Below are 24,217 nucleotides of genomic sequence, written 5' to 3'. Positions count from 1 at the left end.
AGGACAAAAGATGCAACATGAATGTAAAGTATTAGTGGAACAGGTTGTCTGTGGGTGACTTTCACTGTTCCGATACAGTTCTGTTTTCTTTTTAATATGCTACAAAAACATGGCAAGCTTTAAAACAAGGAATAAGGGAGATGGGTACAATGTTTTATAAATGCTTTTAAAACCTCAAAGTTTTTGAATGCTGCAGTCCACAGAATGCTGTTTTCGAGCACTGCATCATTTACATAGCAGTCGATAAGCAAAATGCGTAATTTTTGTGTGCTTTTTAATTTCTAAATCTTCGATTTTTAGAATCCCAAATTAATCAGCCCTTTTTGCTTTTGGTAATTCTTCTCTAATGGCTCTGAGATTTGTGTGACAACTGCAAAAACATGCCTAAACACTAGTTTACTTGCCAGAAAATGCTGCAATAGTGTAAACCAAGTAAATTGCTGAATTATTCATATTTTATAACCTTAGAGTTTCAATTGCTATTTAAAAAAACAGTAATCCAGTAAAAAAAAAAAAGCATTAAACCCCCACAAATTTTAATTGCAGAAAATCTTAAGATTTTTTCAGTATGAGCCAGTTGTAAAATTTACAATGAAATTGTGAGATTAATTCCTTCATTATTTCCCTTACATGGTTATTTTTTGTACATGATGTATGCCTTTATGGTTTTGTTGTTGTTGCTCCCTAAGTGCCAGGCGTATTTGCTATTCCATTCCAGGGAAAAGAAGTTGGGAGAGAAAAAGGAGTTTATCTTTGACAATTGGTAAGATCCCATTTTCCATACTCCTATCAGCTGCATTTTTTCTGGTATTAGCAAAATGTGCAGGATTTGGCTTTATCCTATTTAAAGAGTAGACCTAATTAAGTGCTTTTAAAACTTGAGCACTCGCAATAAACTTTAGAAGCTTAAAAACGACACGTTATTCTGCAATGACAGTCTGCACTGAAACAGTGTAATCGACAATGGCTGGTGCGGATCCATTTGCAGGAAAAGAACTCTTGTTCTTGGCATTCAGCAAATGCTGGTTGTGTGTATCCTAATTTGCAAAAAATACACTTTTTTCAAAACTACGAAGAATGGAAATGCAAAAAAAGGTAAAAATAATAAATATAAATAATGCCTTCAAACACAAGGTAATGCATAAAGTTGTATTTTAATGATAAACACTATAAATACTCCAGCACTCCATTTGAGCAAGACAGCCTCCTAGATGTCTAATAAAAATCAAGCCATGTCACTAAGGACTTGTGTATTTGGATTGTTTGTGCTGGGAAAAACTTCCACAAACGTTTAATTTTTGTTATAAATTAGAATGTGTCTAAAGGAACGTTGATTTGTGTTGGATGAAAGTCGTTATTTTAGATAATTACGGTTCTTTTTTATTCTCTGTGTCTTATAAATCTGATGCTGGCCCTTTAATTCCTGCTTGTTCTGTCGGGAGGAAGAATACAGAGCTAAATCCAGCAGACCTTATTTTGGCAAAACTCCCACTGAAGTCAGTGAGGGTTTTGTGAAAGTAAGGACTGCATGATTTGTCTCACAGTTCCTGCTGATTATTTGGAATATGTTTGCTGCCCCCCCCCCAAACAGCAAAGCTCCTCACCGAGTTTGACATCACCACGGCACAGTGGCTTGCAGCGGGTTTTTTTTATGTCTGTAAACCAGAATCATGCAAATCAGTGTAATGCAATTGTGAAAAATACCCTTTTCACCCAGTGACCTTGGAATAAAAGCCTTGAGAGTTTGGAGACTACTGTGGAACTAACGCTACAGAAACACCGAGAATTTGGAGAACTCATTTTAAATTCATGCCGACAATTTAAAGAATTCTTTAAACAAGTTGGAAATAGGTCACATTCTGATTGTTAAAAACCAGCTACCCAATTGGGTGTTGCCCAGACAGGTGGTACCTTGTGATAAAATTGTTGATTTGTGTAATACTTCCTCACTGGAACACTGGCACGTCCATGAAAATTTCAATTCTGTTTCCAGTAGGGACTGCAGTAGAGAAAGGCAGCCGAAGAGTTAACAGCGTTCCTTCAGCAGGAAACCTACTGCTACAAACGATAACACAGGGCACACGTTCAGATTGAGTTCTTTAATTTTCTCACTTAAGTCTGAGCAAATACAGGGCCAACGAGAGAAACCAGATCTGCAAGCACCAGCGCTCTCCTCATCCTCAGACACGAGGACGGAGTCACAGCTTCCCACACTCCACTGTGTCAATGTGTCACGACCTTTCTCCCAAGGGGACACCTTTCGGGTGACAGCACTTCAGCCTCTGTGGTTTTTCAGTCGTACATCTCTCTGCCTTCCTGTGGAAGCTGGCTCCAGGCTTGCCAAACACTGCCAGAGTGGTGAGTTAGGAATGGGACTGATGCTGCCAAACGGCTCTGGGTAGATGACTCGCTGAGGGCAGCCACCAGGTAGTCAGCAGGGAGCTTTCAGTCCCTGCTCCTCTGGGCCAGACGTGAAATAGCGATCTAAGGAGAAGCAGCCTGTACTTCATTTCCAGTTCCTGAACCAGCAAGTCACTTGGAGAACAGATTTTACATTGCTTATTGTGTACTATACTATCCATGGTTATTAATCAGAACATCTTCATCACGCGGACATTTTCTAGGCACTGAACTGTTGCTGAATACTTCTGCTGTGTTGTGTTTTGTATCAGTGAGCAGCATCATACTGTAGGAAAGTCTCGTCAAGAAAGCTCTGGAAATCAGTATATTTAAACGTAATAAAGACAATAGCAGGGCCTAACTTTTATGATTCTGGGCAACTATATGCATGTGACCTCATTAGGAATAATATCCACGTGCGTAAAGATATACAAATAGGTTACTTAAGGAAGTCTAAGAACATTTCTTTTATTTACTGTAGTTCAAATGGAAGTAAAATGGTACCACTAATATAAACAAAATAATCTCACACCCAGATGGTGAAATGGCTGGTCATGTAACTCGGTAGGTGTACTGTTTTCTCCTGCCTATTTCTGATGCCTGTAATTATTTCATCTCTTAGGGCCATGTGGAACTTGCCGGTAGCTCTAAGGACAGCTGAAGTCAAAATGACTAAATAATGCAAACCTGCAGAATACTACAGTAGTTTTATAGCTGGAATACTTCCTCATCCAGTTCTGGGTAAAGATAAGGAGAAGTCTTTTGAAACAAAGTAAGCGGCTGCTCACGAGTGACTGCTGGGATCGCTGTTCCAACTGGAAGAGATTTGGTAAGTGCTGAGCCCCCAGATTTAACTCTGCACATTTTTTATTTATTTGGACCTTCACGAGGAAAAGGCAGGAATTTTTCCATATGGCAAGTTTCATCTTATTAGTTAACCAGCTAGGCTACTAATAATAACAAAGTAAAAAAATTGGAAGGAAGTTTTCTGTTGCAAGTTAGGAAGTAAAGATATAGCTGTGAAATTCAGTCAAAGATTTTTGAATGCTCCCATCAAATCATGAACTAGGTGGAAAAGCCAGTGAACAGAATCCATTAGAGCTGCATTTATTAAATGTCCACTTATATAGAAAGCTAAAAATAGCGTTTGAGTTTTTCCAATTTTCTTTTCATAACAGTTATTATGATTTTCTGCTTCATCTCAGAGAGTCATTTTGCTGCTGCTGTAGTGTATAATCTGTGTGCCCTTTCTTGGTGCACTACAAATGACAGAACACTGATCAGATCAGAACAACAATCACGTCATCTTTGAGTACCTAGCAGTAAACTGTTTTTACAAGGAAGAAAGATGAACTATTTTTAGGGTAACTCTGAACTGAAAACCAGAAAATTATTATACTCGATCTTACTCGACATCATTGCTATGAATTTCAAAAGCATTGCCTTTTTCCTGGGCAGCAGGCTAATCCGTGTACTACATCTTTGCATAAATGGTCTAGTCAAATACAAGTTTTAGGGTTTTGTTAAAAGTTTTGACTTGAAGTATATAAAAATCCCCTTTACCCCTGCCCTGTCTGCTGACTCTGAACCGTAGGCTGAATCCAAGGAACTTAAATGTCCATTTTTGGTGATTATCCCCTGTTTTCGGGATGTCTCATAGCTAGCTGTCTGTGTTATTTTACTATTGCTGGCAAGAATTCAGCAAACCCCTCCTTTAGGAGTCCAGGTATACGACTACCATAACGTTCTTCAGATCAACAGGCCCTACAGTGCAGCGCAGGTGAAGTCTGGTAATAACGGTACAGGGCCGCCAGGGAGAAGATGCGTAGGCGTCTCTGGAGGTGGCTGTGCCCACGCTATAGAGTCTGCATACGTCCTTTTCCTGAGCTTCTCCCTTCCTGATCAATATGGTCTCCCTCCTATGCCTTACTAAAGCCCATTCTCCTGCTGTGTAGAGGAATCAACTCCTGCAAGCAGCGGGCGGTGGCAACGCTGCACCATCTCCCCACTGCAGTCAGATCTACCTGTGCCTGTGTCCTGCACAACAGCCTTCCTTCCATGCTCCCTTGTGTAGGGGAAAACATGCTGCTTCTCCTTGGCCTGGGAAAGATCAGTGTGCAGCTGTTGAGAAAGACTATCTTCAGCTATTCAGCAGCGTGGGAGGGCTTACATGAGGATGTCCCGGGAATCTATGGATCTGAGACCCACTCCTTACACACACGCTGCAGTTTTGAACCCTTTGGGGGCATCCGAAATAAATGTCATTAAATGACCCATTCGAACCTCCTTTGCCTGTGGCCCAGCAAGCTACTTGTCACTAATCATTTGCCTTCTTTCACCTAAGAAATGTAAAAAAAACCAAACAAAAACCACCACCACCATACAGTCAAAACATAGTCATCAGGTTTTATTTTAGTTCTGTTAACAAATATATTTAATGCGAAGGCAAACTAGGAACTATATAATTACCATACTCTCTCTTGATATAGAAAACAGCAGCAGATCTCATAGTTAGGTACCAGAGAAAGCAAAATTATTTTTTATGTCCTGAAAAGACATTTTACGTCAGGCAGGAAAAGCTAAAAAAACCCCCTATCTAGAAATTCAATAAGCCAAGAGACTAAAGAAGAATAGCAGGAGTTCTGGTCCCGTAGACTTATCCCTCTGCTTCTGATCCTTCACTGTGGCTAAAAAGCACTCATCCGAAATGATGAAGAGTGAGGGACGGTTTCAAGCCGCACCTACATTCCTCTTCCCCTGGGTCAGCTCTCGGTCTCGTGACGCAATTTTAAGGACAAGGAGAGTTGCTCACAGGTCAAAGCCAGAGTACAGGGCAGCCTTGCCTATCTACCTGTTTTACATACCCTAACGTATGCAACAGCGACTGCGCCACGTTTACACCCATCAATAACCCTCCATCCCTGGATGGCCCTCTTTGGGTAGTGTAACCCCTTTGGAACCACGCTGCACAGACAAAACAGCACAAAATGTCCACAGTGGAGAAAGCCTTTGGTCGACCACCGCTTACACTTTCTCACGGGCAACTCAGAAAAAAACAGAAGAAGGTGTATGTGCAAGGAAAACACATTTGTTAAAAACAACAACGAAAGATAATGGAAAAAAAATCTTAGAGTCCAAGTAATTGTTCTCAGAACCTACTCCTGACGCTGTAGCAATGAACTGTCTCCTGGAAGCACAACCAGTTTAATTCAACCGTGCAAGGAAAGTCTGACTAGGAGTGTGCAGGCAAGGTCTGTGCAGCTCACAGCGAAAATGGCTCCATTCTTGTCAGTCACACTAGGTGAACAAAGACAATGGGGAAGGAGAGGGCCAAGCCAGGAGGGCCACAATTATACAACATCAAGTCCCAGGCCTTGCAAAAATGTAACCTTAGTGATACAGAGTAAGGAACAGAGCAATTACCTAAGTTTTCTGTGACCCTAGAGAAGGATTTCTTTTCCTTTGATCTCTCTGCAGATGCGTGCCATTCCCAGCCTCATAAACCAAAGATTTACGATGAGGTTCACCCTAGTGCAGCTCCCATAACAGACCTCCCCCTTAACCACGGTACGTTGTCACTGAAACGACAGAGGAAAAGCTTCGCAGAGTGGTTAGTTGCTCTTTGTTTATCCACCAAAACCAAATAATGTACAAAAAAATTTACATAGAAATAATGAAAGCAACAATATTTAGTAAGAGGTTACCTTTAGGAAGCCAACACAGCGTCTTCCTGCTTTATGTTGGTAGCAGGAAGAATTCATAATACAAGCCTGTCTTTACCTCCTTCCTGAATGACTTGACCAATGGCTGTTTGATTTTGTTGTTTCAGAAAACATTCTCTCTTACATTCCATTAACTGCTCAAAATCCTGCCACATTTTAATTTGCTTCATATTTGGCCCGTGACTCTCCCGTACAGCTTTCTGCTTCTCTCGTAATTTCTGTTAAAAATACAAAAATATTAGATTTTTGGAACAGTTGTACGCCACAAAACTTGCTCACCTAGGCAGCTTGGAATGACAAGGATCTTCATATGCTACTGAAATGTTATTTTGTTCGAGATGATAACACTCCTTGCAAGTGATAAATGCAGTAACACCTGGGACTCAGATATGTGCGTTGTATGGATTGACAATTATTTCAGTGTTTTAAAACTGTCTAAATAATCGTCTGATCTATTTGAGAAGTTATGCTAAAATTCTGAGTTCATTTCCATACAGAGCTCTTGCAGTATCACGTTGCGAGCTGCAATGGATTCATATCATGATAGGATAAATATGAAATTAATGTTTTACAATGAAACCCGCTACTGATTATTAATAGTGGCAGCCCAAACCTGTACAAATCACTCGCAGACGCACTCAGAAAAAGGAAACTAATAAAAGAAAGATGTTTAGCGTGAATCGGTAAGCCTAACCTCGTCCACGCTGATCTGAGCTTCATACAAGATTAAAAATGGACAACTGCTTTTGTTTAACACTGCTGCGCTGATGATCCCCTGGCCTTTAGTAACAGTGATAAGACTGACAGGCTCAAAATTTATTGTCTTCAACGGGTTGCTTTATATACAACATAAAATCTGAGCTGTCACAGTTTGTTATGCCCATGTTTCAGTTTCTTATCCAAATGGTTTTCAGGGAATGTGCTGTCACGTTAAGCTGTCTGACTGTCCTTTACAGGCGGCTCATGCTATACTCTGCAGGAAATCAAGCCCTGAAGAGCGAGCATGATCTCTTCTCAGGGTATTAGTTACCAATGCCAGCAGTAATGGAATTTTCTTTGTAGGCTGCAATACGCTTTTTATAAAAGACTGACCGTAGCCTTTGGTAATAAGCCCCACAGAAATATGAACTGTACAATGTTTTTACAAGTTAAAAGCTTATTCTTACCTTCCCAAGGTTTTCTTGTTCAAGGATCATTCGTGTATACTGTTCTCTAAAGGAAATATACAATAATTTTATTATGATTTTATTTGGTTCTATGTAACAGGACAGAATAATGATGGAAACATGGAAAATTATGAAAGCATAGGGGAGGAAAGGATGAAGGATAGGGGAGGAAGCATGAAGAAACCTTTTTGCCATTGGATGACATATCCCTTGAGATCAAGGATCAGATCTCTCTGATTCTCTCAGTTGTGCAGTCGGGAAAAGTGATACTGGATCAGTTCTCTTACATTTTTGAAGCAGGCAGGATTACTGTTCCTGCCAGCTTGAAGACAAGAGCAAGATCATTTAAGATAAGACGTACTTGATCCCTTTTTAATAATGCATTTATCCTGGTGATATTCTGAGGTCAGCCAGGGGCCTCATTTGTACAAGCGTCAGAGTTTACAAATCCACAGCCCTTAATTGCCGTGACTGTAGCGTTAGAATGAGTGGGAAAATACAGGAACGAAGGGGAATAGTATTTCACCCCAGGTTTAACAAATCCAATGACTGCAATGGAACCTCTGTGCGTTCCTCACTTTCAGAAAACAGCCGTCGCATTTAGGTGCCTAAATATAGGCTTAGAAGCATAACTGTTGACATTCATTATTAAAAGTCTTGGCTGTACACCTTTGTCTGTAACAAGTGGCTGGATCGCTTTATGACATGCAAACTTGATACGTGAAACCTGACAATATAATATGCATAACAGCAGGATTCAGATACGTTATTATATACTTGTTTTAAATTTTTTTTGAAACATGATAATAAAAAAATAAATCTTTTCAGGGATTCACTTGAAAAAAAATTAATCAGTTATTATACTTCATGTGCAGCAGGTACACTTAGAGGTTGAGAGTTTGCTAGTGGACTAGAAAATAACGCAGCTCATCTAAAGAACTTTCCAAATCGCTCAGGGTAAAAGAACATTGCATAGAGAAATCCTAATTTCCAGAAAGAAATATCAGCCTTCACGATACAGCGCGTGAATGTTTGCTAGAGCGTGGTGAGCAGCCGTGTCGAACCAAGGCATTGTGTTTCTTATATTCCTTCCACGTCTGCTAAGTACTCCAGGCTTTCGACTGGAGCACTTGGGCCCCTGGCCACCTGGTCCTGCCTGCCATACTCCCTGCAGAATGGACGTGCAAGGAATGAAGCTGGATCATTTTAGGACCTCTCACTCTCGGACAATTCTAGCTAGAACAAATCAGAGCAATCCTGAGGCTGCTCCAAGTGCTGTGCCGCACAGCCCATCCCTAGCAATCCTCATCAAACCAAGGAGATGGAAAACCACAGGGAATCTTCTTATTTCCACCGGCACACAGCACATGTTCACGCACATTTGACCTTAAGAACATACTTTTTCTTTTTAAGTAGAGTTTTCAAAGTAATCATCAGAAGATTAGATGTCTTTCCTAATAAGGTTTTTCTTTACTATTTATAATGATGACTGGAAAGAATGCAACTTAATAACTTCATTAAAAACCCCACAACTTTCTATTTTTAGAGAAGAAAATTAACTTTTCACATTCCTAAGAAGTGACTCCACGGAACAGAGAGTTTATATTCAATAAAGAGGGGCAGAATTAAGACATTTTTTGTTCAATATGTTGTTAGGAAAGCGCTGTTCTATTTACGGTTCATTTTTACTCCGTTTACATTCCAGTGACTGCTGAAAAATACATTCACATTCTAAAAGGACATCTAGAAAAAAATTTTATCCTCTCATTTTATATTTTGCAAAGATGTCCATATTGTACTTCGTTGTAATTCATTTACATGTGACGGGTCTGTGACCTCTTACAGAAGGTCAAAAATGTGTATAGTCACTGCGAGAGGGATAATTTCCCCAGCTTCTGTGCCCACAGTCAGCAAGGGAAGCAGGGACCGCGGAGAGAGTGGTAATGCTCCCTCCACATTCTCCTCGCCATACCTGGAATTACATAGCTGGGCTCACGCTTAATTCCAGCATTTGGCTTTGACGGCTCGTCTATGTGACTACTCACATTGTGGATGCTCATTTCACAAGTACTGGAGTTGGAGCAGTTTTTTTGCTCAGCATCTGTGAATAAACTCAGACCCTCCCCTTCCCTGCGAGGCCATAAAAGGACAGTGCCTGCTGCCTGACCACATTTCCTCAGCTGCTTGGCCGAGCTCTCTTGCCTTTCATACTAATGAATATTCACATCATCACTAAGATTTTTCTCACAGCCACTTCTCTTTTCATCCTTCTGCTTAATTTTGCTGTTTCATCGTCTTTCATTAGACGAGTCTTTTCTTTTCTACAGCCTTCCATTATTTTGTGAGATGGAGTAAGAGGCTTCTCAGGCTCCACTTACATTTATCTCATCGTCCTTTTCTTCTCCCACCCTAACATTAGTAGTTTTGAATCTTTTCTTACTCTTATTTTTCCTACATTATTTGCCACATAGTGTTTAAATATTTTCGTGCCTTAGATCCTTGCAGAAGGTCTCTGTGATGGATATTAATCTAGCCTTTCATTTCCTAGCGACTGCTGCCTCATGTTCTAGAACCGCGGGAGATGCTGCTCCACTGATACCAGCGCAACGTGCATCGGGACAACTTCTAGTTCATGAGAGATCTGATGGAGAAAGAAGACCTCATCTCTCAGTGTCTCCTGAGGGAATCCCTGGAGTTTTCTCCCTCAGTTTGACACAATGCTATCCCTGTCAACGGCCCCATTCCAGAGCCCATAAACATCTTAGTGGCCAGCTACTGCCTTTTTTTACTCCACTTTGCAATGAGTGAAAAAATTGCCTCTGGTGAATCTGAATGACATTTGATTACGTATACTACCAACTAATGGTACTTCCCTTGTTGCCGCCACTACAACAGAAAGGTCCAGAAATTATTCTGAAAGGTAAAAAATCCTAAGAGGACAGGTATCTTGGGAAATTAATTTATTCTTCCATCTCCTTTAAGAAGTGACAGGAACTACTGTGTCTCTTTTCCTGTTGTGATGTCAGCATGTTGGATGTGAAGCTTTCAAATGGAATGTAGAGTTATTATTAATTATCGAATTAAGCAGTTCTATCTTTGCTTTGCCACTCAGTCATATTTTTAAATTGTTTTGTGAATGGGACAATTCTGTGAAGCATTTTGGCACATTGTACAGAAACCTGTACATGAACCACAGCTCCGACATGAAAGATTACACAGATCTCAAGCAACAATCTGTCCTGTCTCTGACATACAAATGCAGAAATCTAGGAAAAGGCCTCACATCAAAGAACTCTATTGCTGTGGCTTTTTAAAGCCCAAGAAATTAAGCAAGCTGTGGGAATGGTGATTGATGCAGACTGTGAGATGGGGAGGTGTAAGGCAGAGCTGATGCCCCCTCTGCTCTGAACTAAAACTTATATACTCGGTGGAGATCGCTTGGTACAGCAATGACTACACCTTTAAGGAGACGCAATCCTGCTTTCAAAACATGAGAGTGTTTTTCACTTATTGCATTCATTAAAAAATTAAACAAAAAGACCCTTGATCAAGCCCAGCAAACAGGAATTTTAAAACTACCGTTTTGATAAATATTTTCCTGACCGATAGATACTATGGTGTGGAAGCCAAAGACCACTTTGTAAAACTAGTGACAACAATTTAAGTTTGTTTATTTTGCTGGCAGCTAGGATCTAAGAAATTTTTTTTGGGTCAAAGATAAAACTCACTAGAAAACAAAATTTCTATTTTATACAGAATTCTGGAATTTTGAAAAAGTAATTACGAAGAATAAAAAACAGAATAAAATTTCGACAGTTTGACCAAATGAAAATTATAAACGTTTTGTTTGGGATTTTCCTGATGTTTAATTTTGATGAACCAGCTTGTTGACTTTACTGCCTGAAGATTGAACATATACAAAATTTTAAACTGGATACTTTTACAAAAATATTTAGTATACAGTAAAGTGCAAAAAACTCTGTATGACATGGTAATGTTTAGACTTCTTAGCACAGATAATTAATCCAAAATATCTCGTTCTCAGAGAACATTTCAATCTTTGGGAGGACTGCATCGTTTAAAATGGAAAACTGCACCAAAAAAAATCATCAGCTCAATTCGTAACCTTTTCTGCTTCTCTCCCTAGCAGGCAAAGGCAAGGCATCCCGAAAAAACTCACAGGATGAAGAAACTGTCTTTATATTGGAGTGAATTAAATTGAATGTAAAGACAAAGGTTAGTGTGATGGTGCAGAACAGTATTCATTCTACCTCCAGTAAGAACTGCAAATAGGACCAAACCAAAATCCGTTTAGGACAAGTATATGCACTCCTCCGTTCTTGGATCAGTGATGGTCATAGCTATCACATCTGAAAGAAGATTTCCAAGAAATGCCCAGAATCTGGAGGGCAGCATAAGGCTGCTCTCTGAGAGGTGGTAGACCTTCTGCATGCTGGAGTCTCAGGGGGAACCTTGGCAGAGGCATTGTGTCTGGTAGAGCCACACTTCCTGCAGGACGTAGCGAAGCACAGCTTCTCTGAGCTTGTGCCAACAGGGGCTGCAAGTCAAAACCGCTATCTGGGGCCTATAATCTCCAGCAGGAAGGGAAAATCTTTTGGTATGTCTGAGAGAACTCATAGGTTTACAGCAGTATATACTGGAATTCGAGATACTTATTTTTAGATTATTATAGTGTTTCTAAATTTATCAGGTGAACTCCTCCAGTTCAAATGCCAGTGAGAAAATTCCTAACTTCAGCTTCAGTTTATAAATGTCCCCAAGTTAACACAAAGAAAACATGTTAATATATTACCTAATTGCCTTCCGTCTCTCCTGTGGGTCTGGGGAGACGTACGCCTTCATTTCTTCTTTAGCACGCTGCAGCTGTATTTCTAGATTCTATAAAGAAATACATTATTAAAAAATATAATTCCTATTTCATGTCCCAATGAACAATTTGGTCCCTCTTGTGATCTTACCCTTTTCATGCAGTTAATATAATGGTAGTTGCTTTCTTCCTGAGCACACTCTTCAAAAAGTCCTTTCACTTCCTGTAGTATAAGAATAAAATTTTAAAGGACATCGTAACTGAAAGGCCACAGGAGATGCCCTGTGTTGCTATCTAAACCATGACAGTCAGTAATTGAAACGGGCATAATACTGAATTGATAATTTCTTAAATGTTTCTAAAAAAGACTTCTGTAAACTCCAAATTATAAAGTGAAAGACAACTGATTTTTTTTTTTAGATTTGCAGCTTCAGTCACCATTAGAGATGCTAAATGACTGTTAATAGGTGTTTATTAATATGACGGACTTCTAACAGACACTTCACAAGTGCTGCCAAGGCTCTTGTTCCCAAGTACATCTTAAGCGCTAAATACAGTTGTGAATAAGCATCTCCTGGAACACATCCGCAAAATGTATGTTAGAAGCTACAGACATACTAATAGTATGTTAATTAGCAATCAATAATTATGTTGATGAGTATGGAGATAGTGGGTTAGTCCCATCTCTAAATGGTCCCTACCAAAAAACCTAATAATCCAAATGGAATTCATGCACTCAGGGTCGCAGTTGTCAACTCCAAAGCTCTGTCACCATGGGATTTTCAGACCATCAGCTGGAAAACTGAATTCTACTGTTCAGCTGCAAGAGTTTGCTGACAGTTGCGTCCAGCTTAATCAGTGCATGTGATTGTCATCATGCGTTAGAAAATTGATAAGATTTGTCTGCCAAGAAAAAAAGCCTTGATTGCTATTGTAAAATAGTTCTTATGGAAGGTCTACTTCATAGTAGGTTCGTCTGTGGATTCTTTTTATTTTGCTTGGACTAAGCCATACAAAGGTACTTTTAGTGCAGGAAAAGAATTATCTATGTATCCTCCCACACTTTAAATGTACGCCTTTTTTATTTTGAAATATATTCCTTACACGGGCAAGGCCTTGAAAAATCAAGTCCGGACAAAATTCACAGAAGGTGATCTGGTGAGATAAAGCAGATTCATATAAACATATTAATACTGTCCACACCTTAAAGGATTGTGCTGGTTTAAGTACCTCCCTTCCTAAAAGTGCTATAGTTCAAGCAACGCATAAACTACATACATACAAGCTCTTAGCTGTACCTGTATGATTGTATTTGTAAAAAACTGTTGTATTCAAGAATACAAGACAGTGACATTTAATGAGGTATCCTTGCCATCAATTTCAGTGTATTTATTATCCATTGGATTGGTTGCTCATTTAATGAATCTGCTAAACGCATATAAAGATTTGTCTTAATAAGTTAATCCTTATTTTATGGTCAAATTCTTTCCTAACAGATACTATCTAGGTCAGCAGGATTTCTGGCAGGTGCATCTTCTTTTACAATATCCTTGCTGATTGAAGCCGGACATCGGTGGATGGACCGATGTACCACCGGGTTCACTTGCTGCTATTCAGAGCAGATGTGTGCGAGTGCAGCTGCTCCGCAGCAGCTTCGGGCATGATTTGCATAGTAGTGGATCACCACTGACTCATTTCCACCTGAAGTGGATTTGTACTTTCCATATCCAGAGGGAAGGCAGGGAAAATATTGTACCCAAGTGATTAACATGTTGCGCAGCTTTATTAATAAGCAGGAACAAGCCACCATCTTACCTGTTCCAGCGTAGAGCGATTGCTCTCTAACCCCGCTGCACAACTGTCGTATTGGATTTTTTTTTCATCACATTCTTGAGTTAATTCCTTATGTGAAAAGGGCAAAAGGGTACATAAATGAACTCTTCAGTTGACTGACATGTGACATTCAGGCAGACTGTGTTCTTGTCGGTCTCACACATCGACCTCAGCTACTGGCACACTCACAGACACTTACATAAACCTCGCGGGCACACGGGTATTATTACACACGGGGAAGCCACTAGCCTCCACTCGCATACTGGAGGATCAGCTGTATACACCACAACATAGCATGCAAATTTCCTCTTTACAGCCACATCCATAGCTTTAATGCGGTAGGTTAATAGGGCAGTGTTTGCAAGAAGGAAAAACGATTATAAAAACAGAGATGAAGAAAGGATTAATGTATTCGCTACCTATGAAGAGCCAGCTTTCTAATTGTACACAACAAACACCTTAGCTGGATTTCATTTGCTGACACTTTTAACAGAACTATTACAAGTATTAAGAGAACTATTCTTTTAATAGAACTATTACAAGTTTTCTGGAAATTCAGTTGACAGATAAATGGATAGCTCTATTTACTTCTATGGTAATGAGCCAACTTATAGCAGCTGTGGACCTGAATGGCTTTTTTTTTCAGCTCTCTATAAAATTCTGAAAACAAATAGATAAATCTGTCATACCTACAGACTAATATAGGCCTTGGATCAATGTATTCAACTGTTTGGATGAGACAGTATTTGCAATGCATTTAAAAAGGAGAATGTTAGTTGAGATCATTAGTGCTGAGATGCAGAAAAGCCTCTGAAACCAACTTGAAAACTAACTTTCCTATAGTTATGAATGATGGCGTTTTTTTTAAATTTTCCCCTGGTGTAGTGATTTTTTTTAATTGCTATAAAGGACAACATTTTCAGCCTGATTTTGTGCCTGCACTGTCAGCTTTTACGAATTCCAGGCTTTTACAGGTTGCCTGTTGGAAATCACTGTCGACCCATTCTGCTATTTCCAGCTATCCTTAAGAGTTGATTGTGTCCTTGTACAGCGCTACAGAGAGCTGTAAATCAGACCCATTTGTGTTTCTGACTTTATTTACATAGAATGAGAGAAGTGTTTCTACTAACCTGGCACTTCTGACGCAACTGTCTCAGTTCTTTGATAACAGGAGCTAGGCTTGCCTTCTTCTCTGCCACCATAGTGTTCAGTTTTTTCACCTGACAGAGGGACAAAATACTCTACATTAACACTATGATACTAATAGTACATTTATATAATTAGGAATGTGAAAAGAAAGAGAAGAAAACCAAAACATAGAGAGAACAAAACCTGTGATGAAGCCTGGACTACATCTAATATAACACAAGTTCAGGCCGATTTAACAAAGGGAAAGAGCCCATATTGCAGTGGGGTCATTACCACAAATGAGACAAATTCTGCTCCCATTTTTTTAACTGAGAACATCATAGAGAAGTCCAGAAGACAGCCTACGTCCCAGACACCTAAAAAGCTTAAGGAGAAGGGGAAAATGAAGGAGTTGCATAGAGGTGGACTGAGAGAAAGGGAGAAATCCTTAAGAAAACAAATACCAAAAATACCCTGCATAGGTTAAGTAAAGTTTGAAAATGCTAAAATAGAGTCACTTATTTATACTGAAAATTCAAATTCGATCCAGCTTTCTATTTGAGAGTCATCCTGTTTTAATTATACCACTTTATTTTAGAAGTGCCCTAATGATTTCAAAGAATGCTATTTTGCTTTTTGCTCTTTTATAATATTTTCAAATTAGAAATTCAAATTCTGTCTTGCTTCTATGGCTATGTGGGAAGTTAAATAAAAACACAAGAGATCTAAGGGCAATTAAAAATTAGGCTGCAGAGAAAAAAGACAAGATATTTAGCTCTTTAGGCATATGAAGTATTTTTTTTTAACAAACGCTTAACTCCAGTGATTTACAAGCATTTTACAAAAAGATTCTGTTAAAGATTCAAACCATTCATCTCTTTCAAATAATGTGCAAGAATACCCATTTTAGTAAACTGTTTCAAGATTACCTTTGCAGATGTATACTGTTTGAATTTTTTTAATATATATACACATATATATGTATATATAAAGCCATAGATTAAAAGAAGATTAAAAACCCAAACAAAAACATTAAGCTTGTGTTTATACACTGAGGAAATACAATAGCTTAAGACAAAAATCACCATTTCAGACATGTTATCTAGGGTTCGGCCTTTCATTTCATCCATTTCACTCTTTACTGCAGATACTCTTTCCAGCTCCTCCTGGGTGTAACTATATCCAGAAATGCCTTTCTTGTCTTCAATAGATTGCTGCAGACACAAAAAAATAAATGCTGAATGTGAGTCTGTTAATCAGGTAACAGCGCAAATTCCCTCATTGAGCCAAAATATTGTAAGAAAGCAGAAAAGGTAAGTACTCCAATCAATTTGTTTTAAAAGTGATTAATACTCTAGCTGCCAGACCAACTAACTTTTTATCTAGTGCCTGTACCGTAGGAAAATAACAACTTCCTGTAAATACAGTATCCGGTCATCCAGTGCCCAATGACATTAACAGAAAGTCTCCACAAAGTCAAGTGGGCTTTAGGTCAGGCTCTGAAGAATTTCAATATGTAAAATCCAGATGCTTAATCTGAAGATATAGCTAAATATTTTTTTAAACAACTGTCAAGGAAAACTAAGTAAGTATTCTATTCATTATATAAATACTAATACCATCTTATCAAGTTCTAGCATTACATTACATAAACTTTACATTTAATTACATGTTGATGTAATGGTCTTTAGCAATGCTTGCTCATTAAGGATGTAAGGAGGGTATTTTCTGTAATCTGAAAGCTAAGCGTTGATTAAAGCATCTACAATTTGCTAAAAAGTGGAACATCCATTCTTAAAAGCACCATATATCCATGAACTCCAAGTCCATTATCCTCAAAAACCTTTTACAACCATATGTTTTAGAAAATATTTGTCTCTGCTCATAGCAACCGCTACCACAATGGGAGCATTCTGTAGACATTAACAGCAGTGCGTAGTCTGACAGGGCGTTATGCCCAGGGCGAGAAAAAGTATATTTGATTCTATGGGGAAAAAGCGTGTGTGTTGTCATCTGGTGGTAAGAACTTTATGAACTCAAAGCTCCGTAGTTTTACTACAGGGTAGTTTAGAAAAGGTCAGACTTGAACGAGAACACACTGTTGACCACGTGTAGCCACTTCACAGAAAAACTTCGAGTGCTTTGTCTCTGCTGTTTTCCTGTGAGATAAGGAGTGGACGTGAGTTATCCTGCTGTGAAAAGACACATCCACACACCTTCCTTCTCGCTGAGTAGCAATCACGAGAAAAAGCTCTGAGCCCACTGCTTCAGTGCTTCTTTCTACCCAGGCAGCAGTTTTGGGTTTATTTTTAATTAAACAATGAATGCCGTCTTGAAACAGCATGACATCATCCACTGCATCCACGTGTATCTTTCCAAAGCCTACCCCATGTATTTTCACACTTTCAATTTTATTTTAATAAGGCAAATACTTTCATGTTTAAAAATGCAAAATATGTACATATAAAAAAACCAAAGTAAATAAACCTAAAATATTTTAAGAACAAGAATATTGGTATTGGAAGAAAATACAGCAGTAGATTTTTGTGAACTAAAAAGGGAATGTCTTTGCATTTGGGATGCATGCATATTCCTTGGACGCTTACAGTTATGCTTAGCTGAAATCCTTCTCCTGCTGTTCTGGCTTAGAAAAAGCATTCATCCACTTTTAAATTTTTCACTTACTGTGAAACACATTTTCTTCTAAATATTCTGAGGTTAGAATGTTTCCTTCCTGACTGCTCTTTTCTTAAATACTTTTCCTATGTATTTTGCAGCAGTAACTTGAAGCCTACTTGCTGTTGATAATTGTCAGAGCGTATGTGGATACCAAAAACTAATTTAAGTATCCAGCCTTGCTCTAACTGGAGTTAGTGAAGATTTACCATTGACTTTAGAAAGCAGGGTCAAGCCCCTCAGTCTAAAAAGAAATTGCAAAACAGTCGTGACCGCCTGTAAGAAACAGTTGCTGAACAGAAAGTACAGCAGCTTAGCATAGTCGCAGACAAAAATAAATTCTATACCCTAATGACTCTTTTACCAAGGACAGCAGGAGAGCTGAGGGTGATATACATTAGAATCTAACAAAACAACATCCATCTTATTCTACAGCTGTTATCAGGGAAGGAAGGGTGATGGGCCGTGGGAGCAGTAAATGCTTGTATTACCAACTGCTGCTGAATAGCCTCGTGGCGCTGTTTTAGAAGTTCTTCCGTCCTCTGGAGGATACCATACTCAGCTGTAATTTCTGCTATTTCCAGGCGCTTCTTTTTATAAAATGTGTTCTTGCTCCGGAGCTTATTAACATAGTGTTTAAACTGGAATGAGAGAGAACAGAAATATCATTTAACTTAAAGCAAAGAAGGGTCTTATCACAGACTTGCTATAGAAAATGTAATTATCCTGTTTGGACTGCGTATTGAAGATTAAGTGTTTAGAACAGAGGACTGGAATTCAGGATTCCCAGGCTCTATTTATTTTCAGCTCTGCATTTGTTCACTGACTGAGAGCAAGAAAACCAGCTCTATTGCTTTCTGTCCCAGCTCACTCATTTGTGATGTGTGAGATCACCTGGTTTTACTCACCACCATTTGGCAGTTGGAAAAGTAATTACTCTTTGCAAAATGTTCTGAGAATCACGGATAATAAAAAAGTTAATGTAATAGTAGTTTGCACTTGTAACAGAGCACCAGATCAGCCGTGTGTAGCCACAGAGAGCTTTGCAGACAGAGAAACATGATAAGAAAGTGCAGAAAAACTGGAAGAGGGCATGGGAAAAGACTAAAAAAGGCATTTTTTTGAAATGCTAGTTCTCAATAGATAAAATTTGTTGTTCTACTCCCTTGACTCTTGCAGAACTAACTGATATAATTGGACAAGTTTTTAAAAACAGGAAAATAAAAGCAGAGTCCTTGCACAGAAGCAGAGAAATACAATATATATTTCACTCAAAATCTAAAGTACTGGAGAATTTATATTTTTATTAAAGACAAAGCAAAATAATACATATCCTTACAGATCAACAGATTTAGCTAATTTACATATGAATCCACGTGTGCTCAGTTTGTAACATATGAAATATCAGGTGTTGAAACAAACATGTAATATTTTTCCTTGCCTTAATGTTTTCCATCTGTCAAACAGGCCTAGCTCTTATTCTTATATTTTACGTGAGCTGTGAGGAACACGCCAGTCACAGCTCAAAAATGCATTCAGACCCAGGGATGGAAAGCAAATAAAATCTATTAGAGTAAATGATGTAAGAACAGGCTTCAGGATGTTACTTGAGGAGGAGGGGTTCAGCGTGTGCAGAGCGAGCATAAAGCAGGCAGCCCCAAGGAGAAAACAGGAGCCCCCCTACCAATGATACAAGCTTAAAACTCAAACATAGAAGAACTTGGATTTTGAAATTTACATTAATTTTTCTTTTTTGCAAAATTATGCCTCTCCCTTCTAAAGAATAAATCCAAAAAAACCAATGTGACCACAGCCTAAGAACCCCCAGAGTAACTGTATGTTCTATAAAAAGTGTCCTGGGCAAAATGCCCAAAATGAAATCAACCCTGTTCATCTGCCATCCTGTGCAATATCTAGGCCAAAGCTGCTTCTCTCTTGCTATGCTCCAGAACTATTTTTAAAGCCAAAAGCTATAAACGTTTTTGGTGAAAGAACAAACCCACAAATTACTCAATGTGCTCTATGCAGATTGGACTATGTGTGGCTTTGGAATACCATTTTACATTGTGCATAATACCTAGGACAAGGATAGACAAGGTCACCTAAGCCACAGCACTGCGCGGCGGAGGCAGTTCTCTTACTGTCACACTGTCTTTGTTATATTATTGGCACGCTCAATATAGCATTACCAGAATCAATTCTTTTTCATAGCAAATTCAAGTATGTCCTCTTAGTTAATACAGAAGACTTTTTTTTTTTATTCCTCAGACAATAACTAGTTTTTTCTGATCCTCAAGAAATTATAAAAGTATAAATACAATCTCTCCAACTAACCAAGGAAAATTTAAGGGAAGCACCATCACCTGTCTTGATGGAGATATTTCATTTGACCAGTGGAATATAGTAAAGACTGATGTAAAGGATTAAACTTGCTTAATATGTGACCACATGCTATCAAATCGGAACGATTTTCTGTCAGTTTATCCCAGGATGAAAAGCAAACTATTATTCTCTTCATTTCTACAGCTACTTTTAAGGTCTTGAAAATAGCTCGAGTGGGAGGTAGAGTATTTGCATATTCAGTATTCAAAGCATAATGTATTTTACAATGGAAGTCAAAGAATCTTGTTGATTAAAGAACTGATTCCACCAATGTTCTATTATTAGTTGATTAGGTTGGGACTACATATAAAAATTTAATCCAAAATGAACTACAAGTTGCTCACAGTGAAAAGTGAAACCTATTCATTTTAGAAGATGGATGTCTATCTTTCGTTGCAACCGCTGGCTTTTTAAAAGCAAACTTAACCTTTCACATCGCTTTTATTGTGGCAAACAAGGTAAGACAAGATAGAAACAACAGCAGCAAAATTATAACATCTGTAGAAAATCAATCAATAGTTTGGCAGAATTTTCACAAGACTTCCATCTACTTGGAGATCAAAAGACTCCAAACGCAGCAGAGATGAGCTCCTCAAAATCTCACTAACTGGAGCCTTCCTCAGATCCAGGGCCAAATTCAGATCTGGATTTACTAGATTTGACTCCACTTAAATCAGCAGCTAGTAGGGATCTTATGGCAAAATTAGGTTTCTTCAGCCTAAAAGCTGAGAATCATTCCATAGGTTTCTAAAAATTATAAATAAGCTTCTTGCAAAATCCAGTGCTTTCATTTGCATAAGCATTACTTCTCAAGCTTCATACATCTCATGCTCCCATCTATATGTAGACGAAAAATCAAGCCCTTAAAATGCTATAAAAAAATTGTATGTTACTGCGGTAAAAGGTCTTTTAAATAATTTAAATAGTTCACAAAAGAACAACATTGTCTAGCCATATCACTTTAAAGTCAACCAACCAAAAGGAATCTGTTTCTGAGCGGCAGCATTTTCCCATAGACCAGGTCAACTGCTCCCTGCGCAGAAACTCAGCAGGCTCAACCTACAGAATTCCCAGGGATCCGTCAGTGCCGCAGTGATGTACCATTCATGGCCATGTCCCCTAGTAAGCTTTTCTTTCTCAAGCAACTTAACACAAATAGTTATTTAAGCTTCAAAGATTAAATGACTGGACACGAACCAAATGCTGGCACTGAGTTAGCAGCTAAAGTAAACAAGCCTGGAGACCCACGCTTGCTAGCCCAGCCACAGCCCCCTGAGATACAAAAACTATCCAAATGAAAGCAAGGAAAGATTATGCTTTTTCACTTGGCTATTTTTACGGGTGACCGTAATGTAACAAGCATGGAATCTAGATTATGAAATAGAGTGAATGAAAGCAGCACTTTGATCTCTCATTTAATGTCCTGCAGCGTGCAGGTACCTAGCATCCCTGGGCAGATTTCCTGCATTATGTTCCATTTTTATTGAAAGAATCCAGCTATGCTAGTCCTTTATGCTTCTCCATTTATTACAGTCTGAAAGAGATTGCTATCATTAGACTAAGTCTTACCACACTTTTGTGAAGTAAGTATTATGGCAATTCTAAATACAACAAAAATCGAATCACGGCTATTAAAATGGCTTCTCCAGGACCACACGGAGTCTTGCAGGTTACCCCCCTCCAGGAAAGAACACGAGTGTGTTGTTCACATGCTTCAGTGCATTGCCGAATTGGGATCAAAACCCAGCTCCTCTAATGCTTAGTCTTATGCTTTCCCTATCAGCCCATCATTTCGTCTCCTTAAAACTAACATTTGCCCCATGATAAATTTGCACAATGTTCTTATTCCAAGATTATCATTAAAGGAGAAAATGGATAAGCTTGTTTTCAGAAAAGAGCAAGTCCCATATTAATCCCTCACTTTTGAGTCAAATCTTTAAAAATAGCATTTTCTGGATTACGGTATCAATTTGATTGTGTTATAGTAATCCAAATATTCTTCATACAAAAGTACTACAGAAAATAAACTATTCATTGTAAAAAAAGTATTTTTTTCCAAAATGCATAAAATAGTTTTGTCAATAAAATTATTTGCATAAGCACAATAATTACAGAAATTAGCTGACTCTCTATTTTTATTAAGAATTGAGGAACAGATGTTTCAACTTTCTAACTAGACCAATTAACCGGATACAGACTGTCCAAAGTCTTAAAATTCAGTTAGGAAAAGTTCCTGATCATGACAGATTTTCAGTATTTTTCCTAAGAGGCTCTAAATTTAAGCTAGTACAGCCACTGTTGGGTACAGTTAATAACTCATACAAAGAAGGACAAACTTCTAAAAGATACGAGCAGTATTACCTCAATCTATTAAAATGAAAGTATCCTACAGCCTGCTCGTTGGGCAGATCAATCAGGAAAATTCTTCATTAGCATTAAGTAGGATATCTCTACTAGGAGTGCTTGCTGCTGGTCAGGAAAGAAGGATTAAAGCAGCCATTACTAATAATTTGGATCAATCAGAATATTTATAATAAAAACCCATTTTCAGTTATCACTGAAAATGCACAGATCAATAAAGTGGATGATTTATTCATGCCAGTGGGTGCTGAAAGAGCATTCAATTCAGTTCAGATTTGTCTGAATCACTGCATACATTTGTCTTAAATGATGGTTAACTTCTTACAGCAAAAAGCTTCTGGCTTCTGTAAGAATCCTACGGATTTGCCACTTCTGTTCTCACAACTTGACTACCAGCTACTCTCCTATTTTCACGCGTAAGGAGCCTTTGACAGACAGGAATATAACTGTACCTAGAACCTGAGCGAAAAGTTAAGAGAAAGATAGCAAACTGAGAGGATAATGCATGCTGGGTCCTGGCTTAAACCATTTAATGTTCAAATTGTGAGCTCCTTTATAGCTACTCTCTCAAAACTCCATCCACCTAGTTTGGAGTTAGATAACTTTTTCTGGTGGATTCAGACGGACCGCACAGTTTTAGAGGAAAAGTGACAAGATCTATGGTCCAAGACTGACTGTTTGCTCTGTTTGCAAATTGAAATATTTTTTATATTGTTTTACAAGGGGGTAGGTAGGCATGGATGAGCATTTGTACGAAAAAAATTAAACTCCTTATGTAAATGAATATGCAAACTTCACATATCTGTTAACAAACTGATAGGACTTTTTATGCCATGTTCTCAAAAACGTATTCATTTCAAGTACTGTAGCTAAGCACAGCTACGATGCTATTCTATTCTGATACCTTGGGAAAGGCTAGGGTCTTGGGGCCCTACGCTGAACTCTGGAAAGTACAATGTGTTGTGTAAAGAGCTAAAAATATCACAGCTTTACCTAGGATCACTTGTAATTGAACCATCTAGCCTTCTAAGTGTCAACATTTGATTCCCTAATTTTCAGGATCTGACAGCTGCAGCTAGGAGCCTGCCAACTTTGCCCCATGCTCATTGTACTTTGTTTGAAGTACTTAAAAAGATTTCATAATCCCTGAAGCAGACAATTTATTCCTACCTTTTTATGCTTGATGTAAATGAATTGGTTGTTCCTTGCTGTTTCTCCTAAGCTGTATCTAGCTGTACAACCTCTCCAACCAACTGGAATGTCGTAACATTCCTTTTTATGATTAGAGAAGAAAGCAAAACACTAGCACCTAAAAACATAAGCCAGGATTGACCTTTCGCTGAATGAAGTGCTAAGAAGACCTCAACTGGGGATCCAAATACTGGTACGGGAGCACAAGCTAGAAAGGCATTGATTCTTCGATTGCCAGGTCTTGTGAGTGCCATGATATAGGAGGATACAGCAAAGCGAGACAGAGATGAGAAATACTGGCTATAGGAGAAAAATAATTCGCCGATTTAACTGTAATATTTAGATAGGTTAAGTGTGGCAGGATTAAAAGCCCATTTTAAATGTAAGACAGTAAAACTATTTGTTAAAAACGTCTCTTCCGTTCTGAAAATGGAGGAACTAAATGTAAAATGTGTGTGACTGCAATAAGAAGGCATAAGGAAGCTCTTGGTTGTCAGAGAGTGCAAAGTGAAGGTTGAATGTACAACCTC

At 38.5% G+C, this 24,217-nt stretch overlaps 1 protein-coding gene across 4 annotated transcripts in view; it reads right to left on the bottom strand.

Moving 5' to 3' along the window:
- The window catches only part of IFT81 (intraflagellar transport 81), a 57,391-nt gene that overhangs the window by 9,054 nt on the left and 24,120 nt on the right, over positions 1-24,217 (bottom strand). The window contains exons 11-19 of one of the 4 annotated variants that reach the window (XR_008469091.1): positions 18,245-18,394; positions 16,163-16,291; positions 15,080-15,169; positions 13,932-14,018; positions 12,268-12,339; positions 12,102-12,187; positions 7,289-7,334; positions 5,824-6,340; positions 1,984-2,058 (exon numbers count right to left, since the gene is read on the bottom strand). Coding sequence is in view for 2 of the 4 variants with exons in the window: in XM_054219160.1 (XP_054075135.1) it covers positions 6,158-6,340; positions 7,289-7,334; positions 12,102-12,187; positions 12,268-12,339; positions 13,932-14,018; positions 15,080-15,169; positions 16,163-16,291; positions 18,245-18,394 (843 nt within the window). In the remaining 2 variants the exon portion in view is untranslated. Of the gene's footprint in view, positions 1-1,983; positions 2,059-2,082; positions 6,341-7,288; positions 7,335-12,101; positions 12,188-12,267; positions 12,340-13,931; positions 14,019-15,079; positions 15,170-16,162; positions 16,292-18,244; positions 18,395-24,217 lie in introns of those variants that run through there. The other 3 variants (XR_008469092.1, XM_054219160.1, XM_054219161.1) reach the window with 3 other exon arrangements.

This window comes from Rissa tridactyla, chromosome 13 (genome assembly GCF_028500815.1).
Source record: "Rissa tridactyla isolate bRisTri1 chromosome 13, bRisTri1.patW.cur.20221130, whole genome shotgun sequence".
Taxonomy (NCBI): domain Eukaryota; kingdom Metazoa; phylum Chordata; class Aves; order Charadriiformes; family Laridae; genus Rissa; species Rissa tridactyla.
Note: the sequence above shows the minus strand (reverse complement) of the source record. Positions and strands in the feature narration are given on the sequence as shown.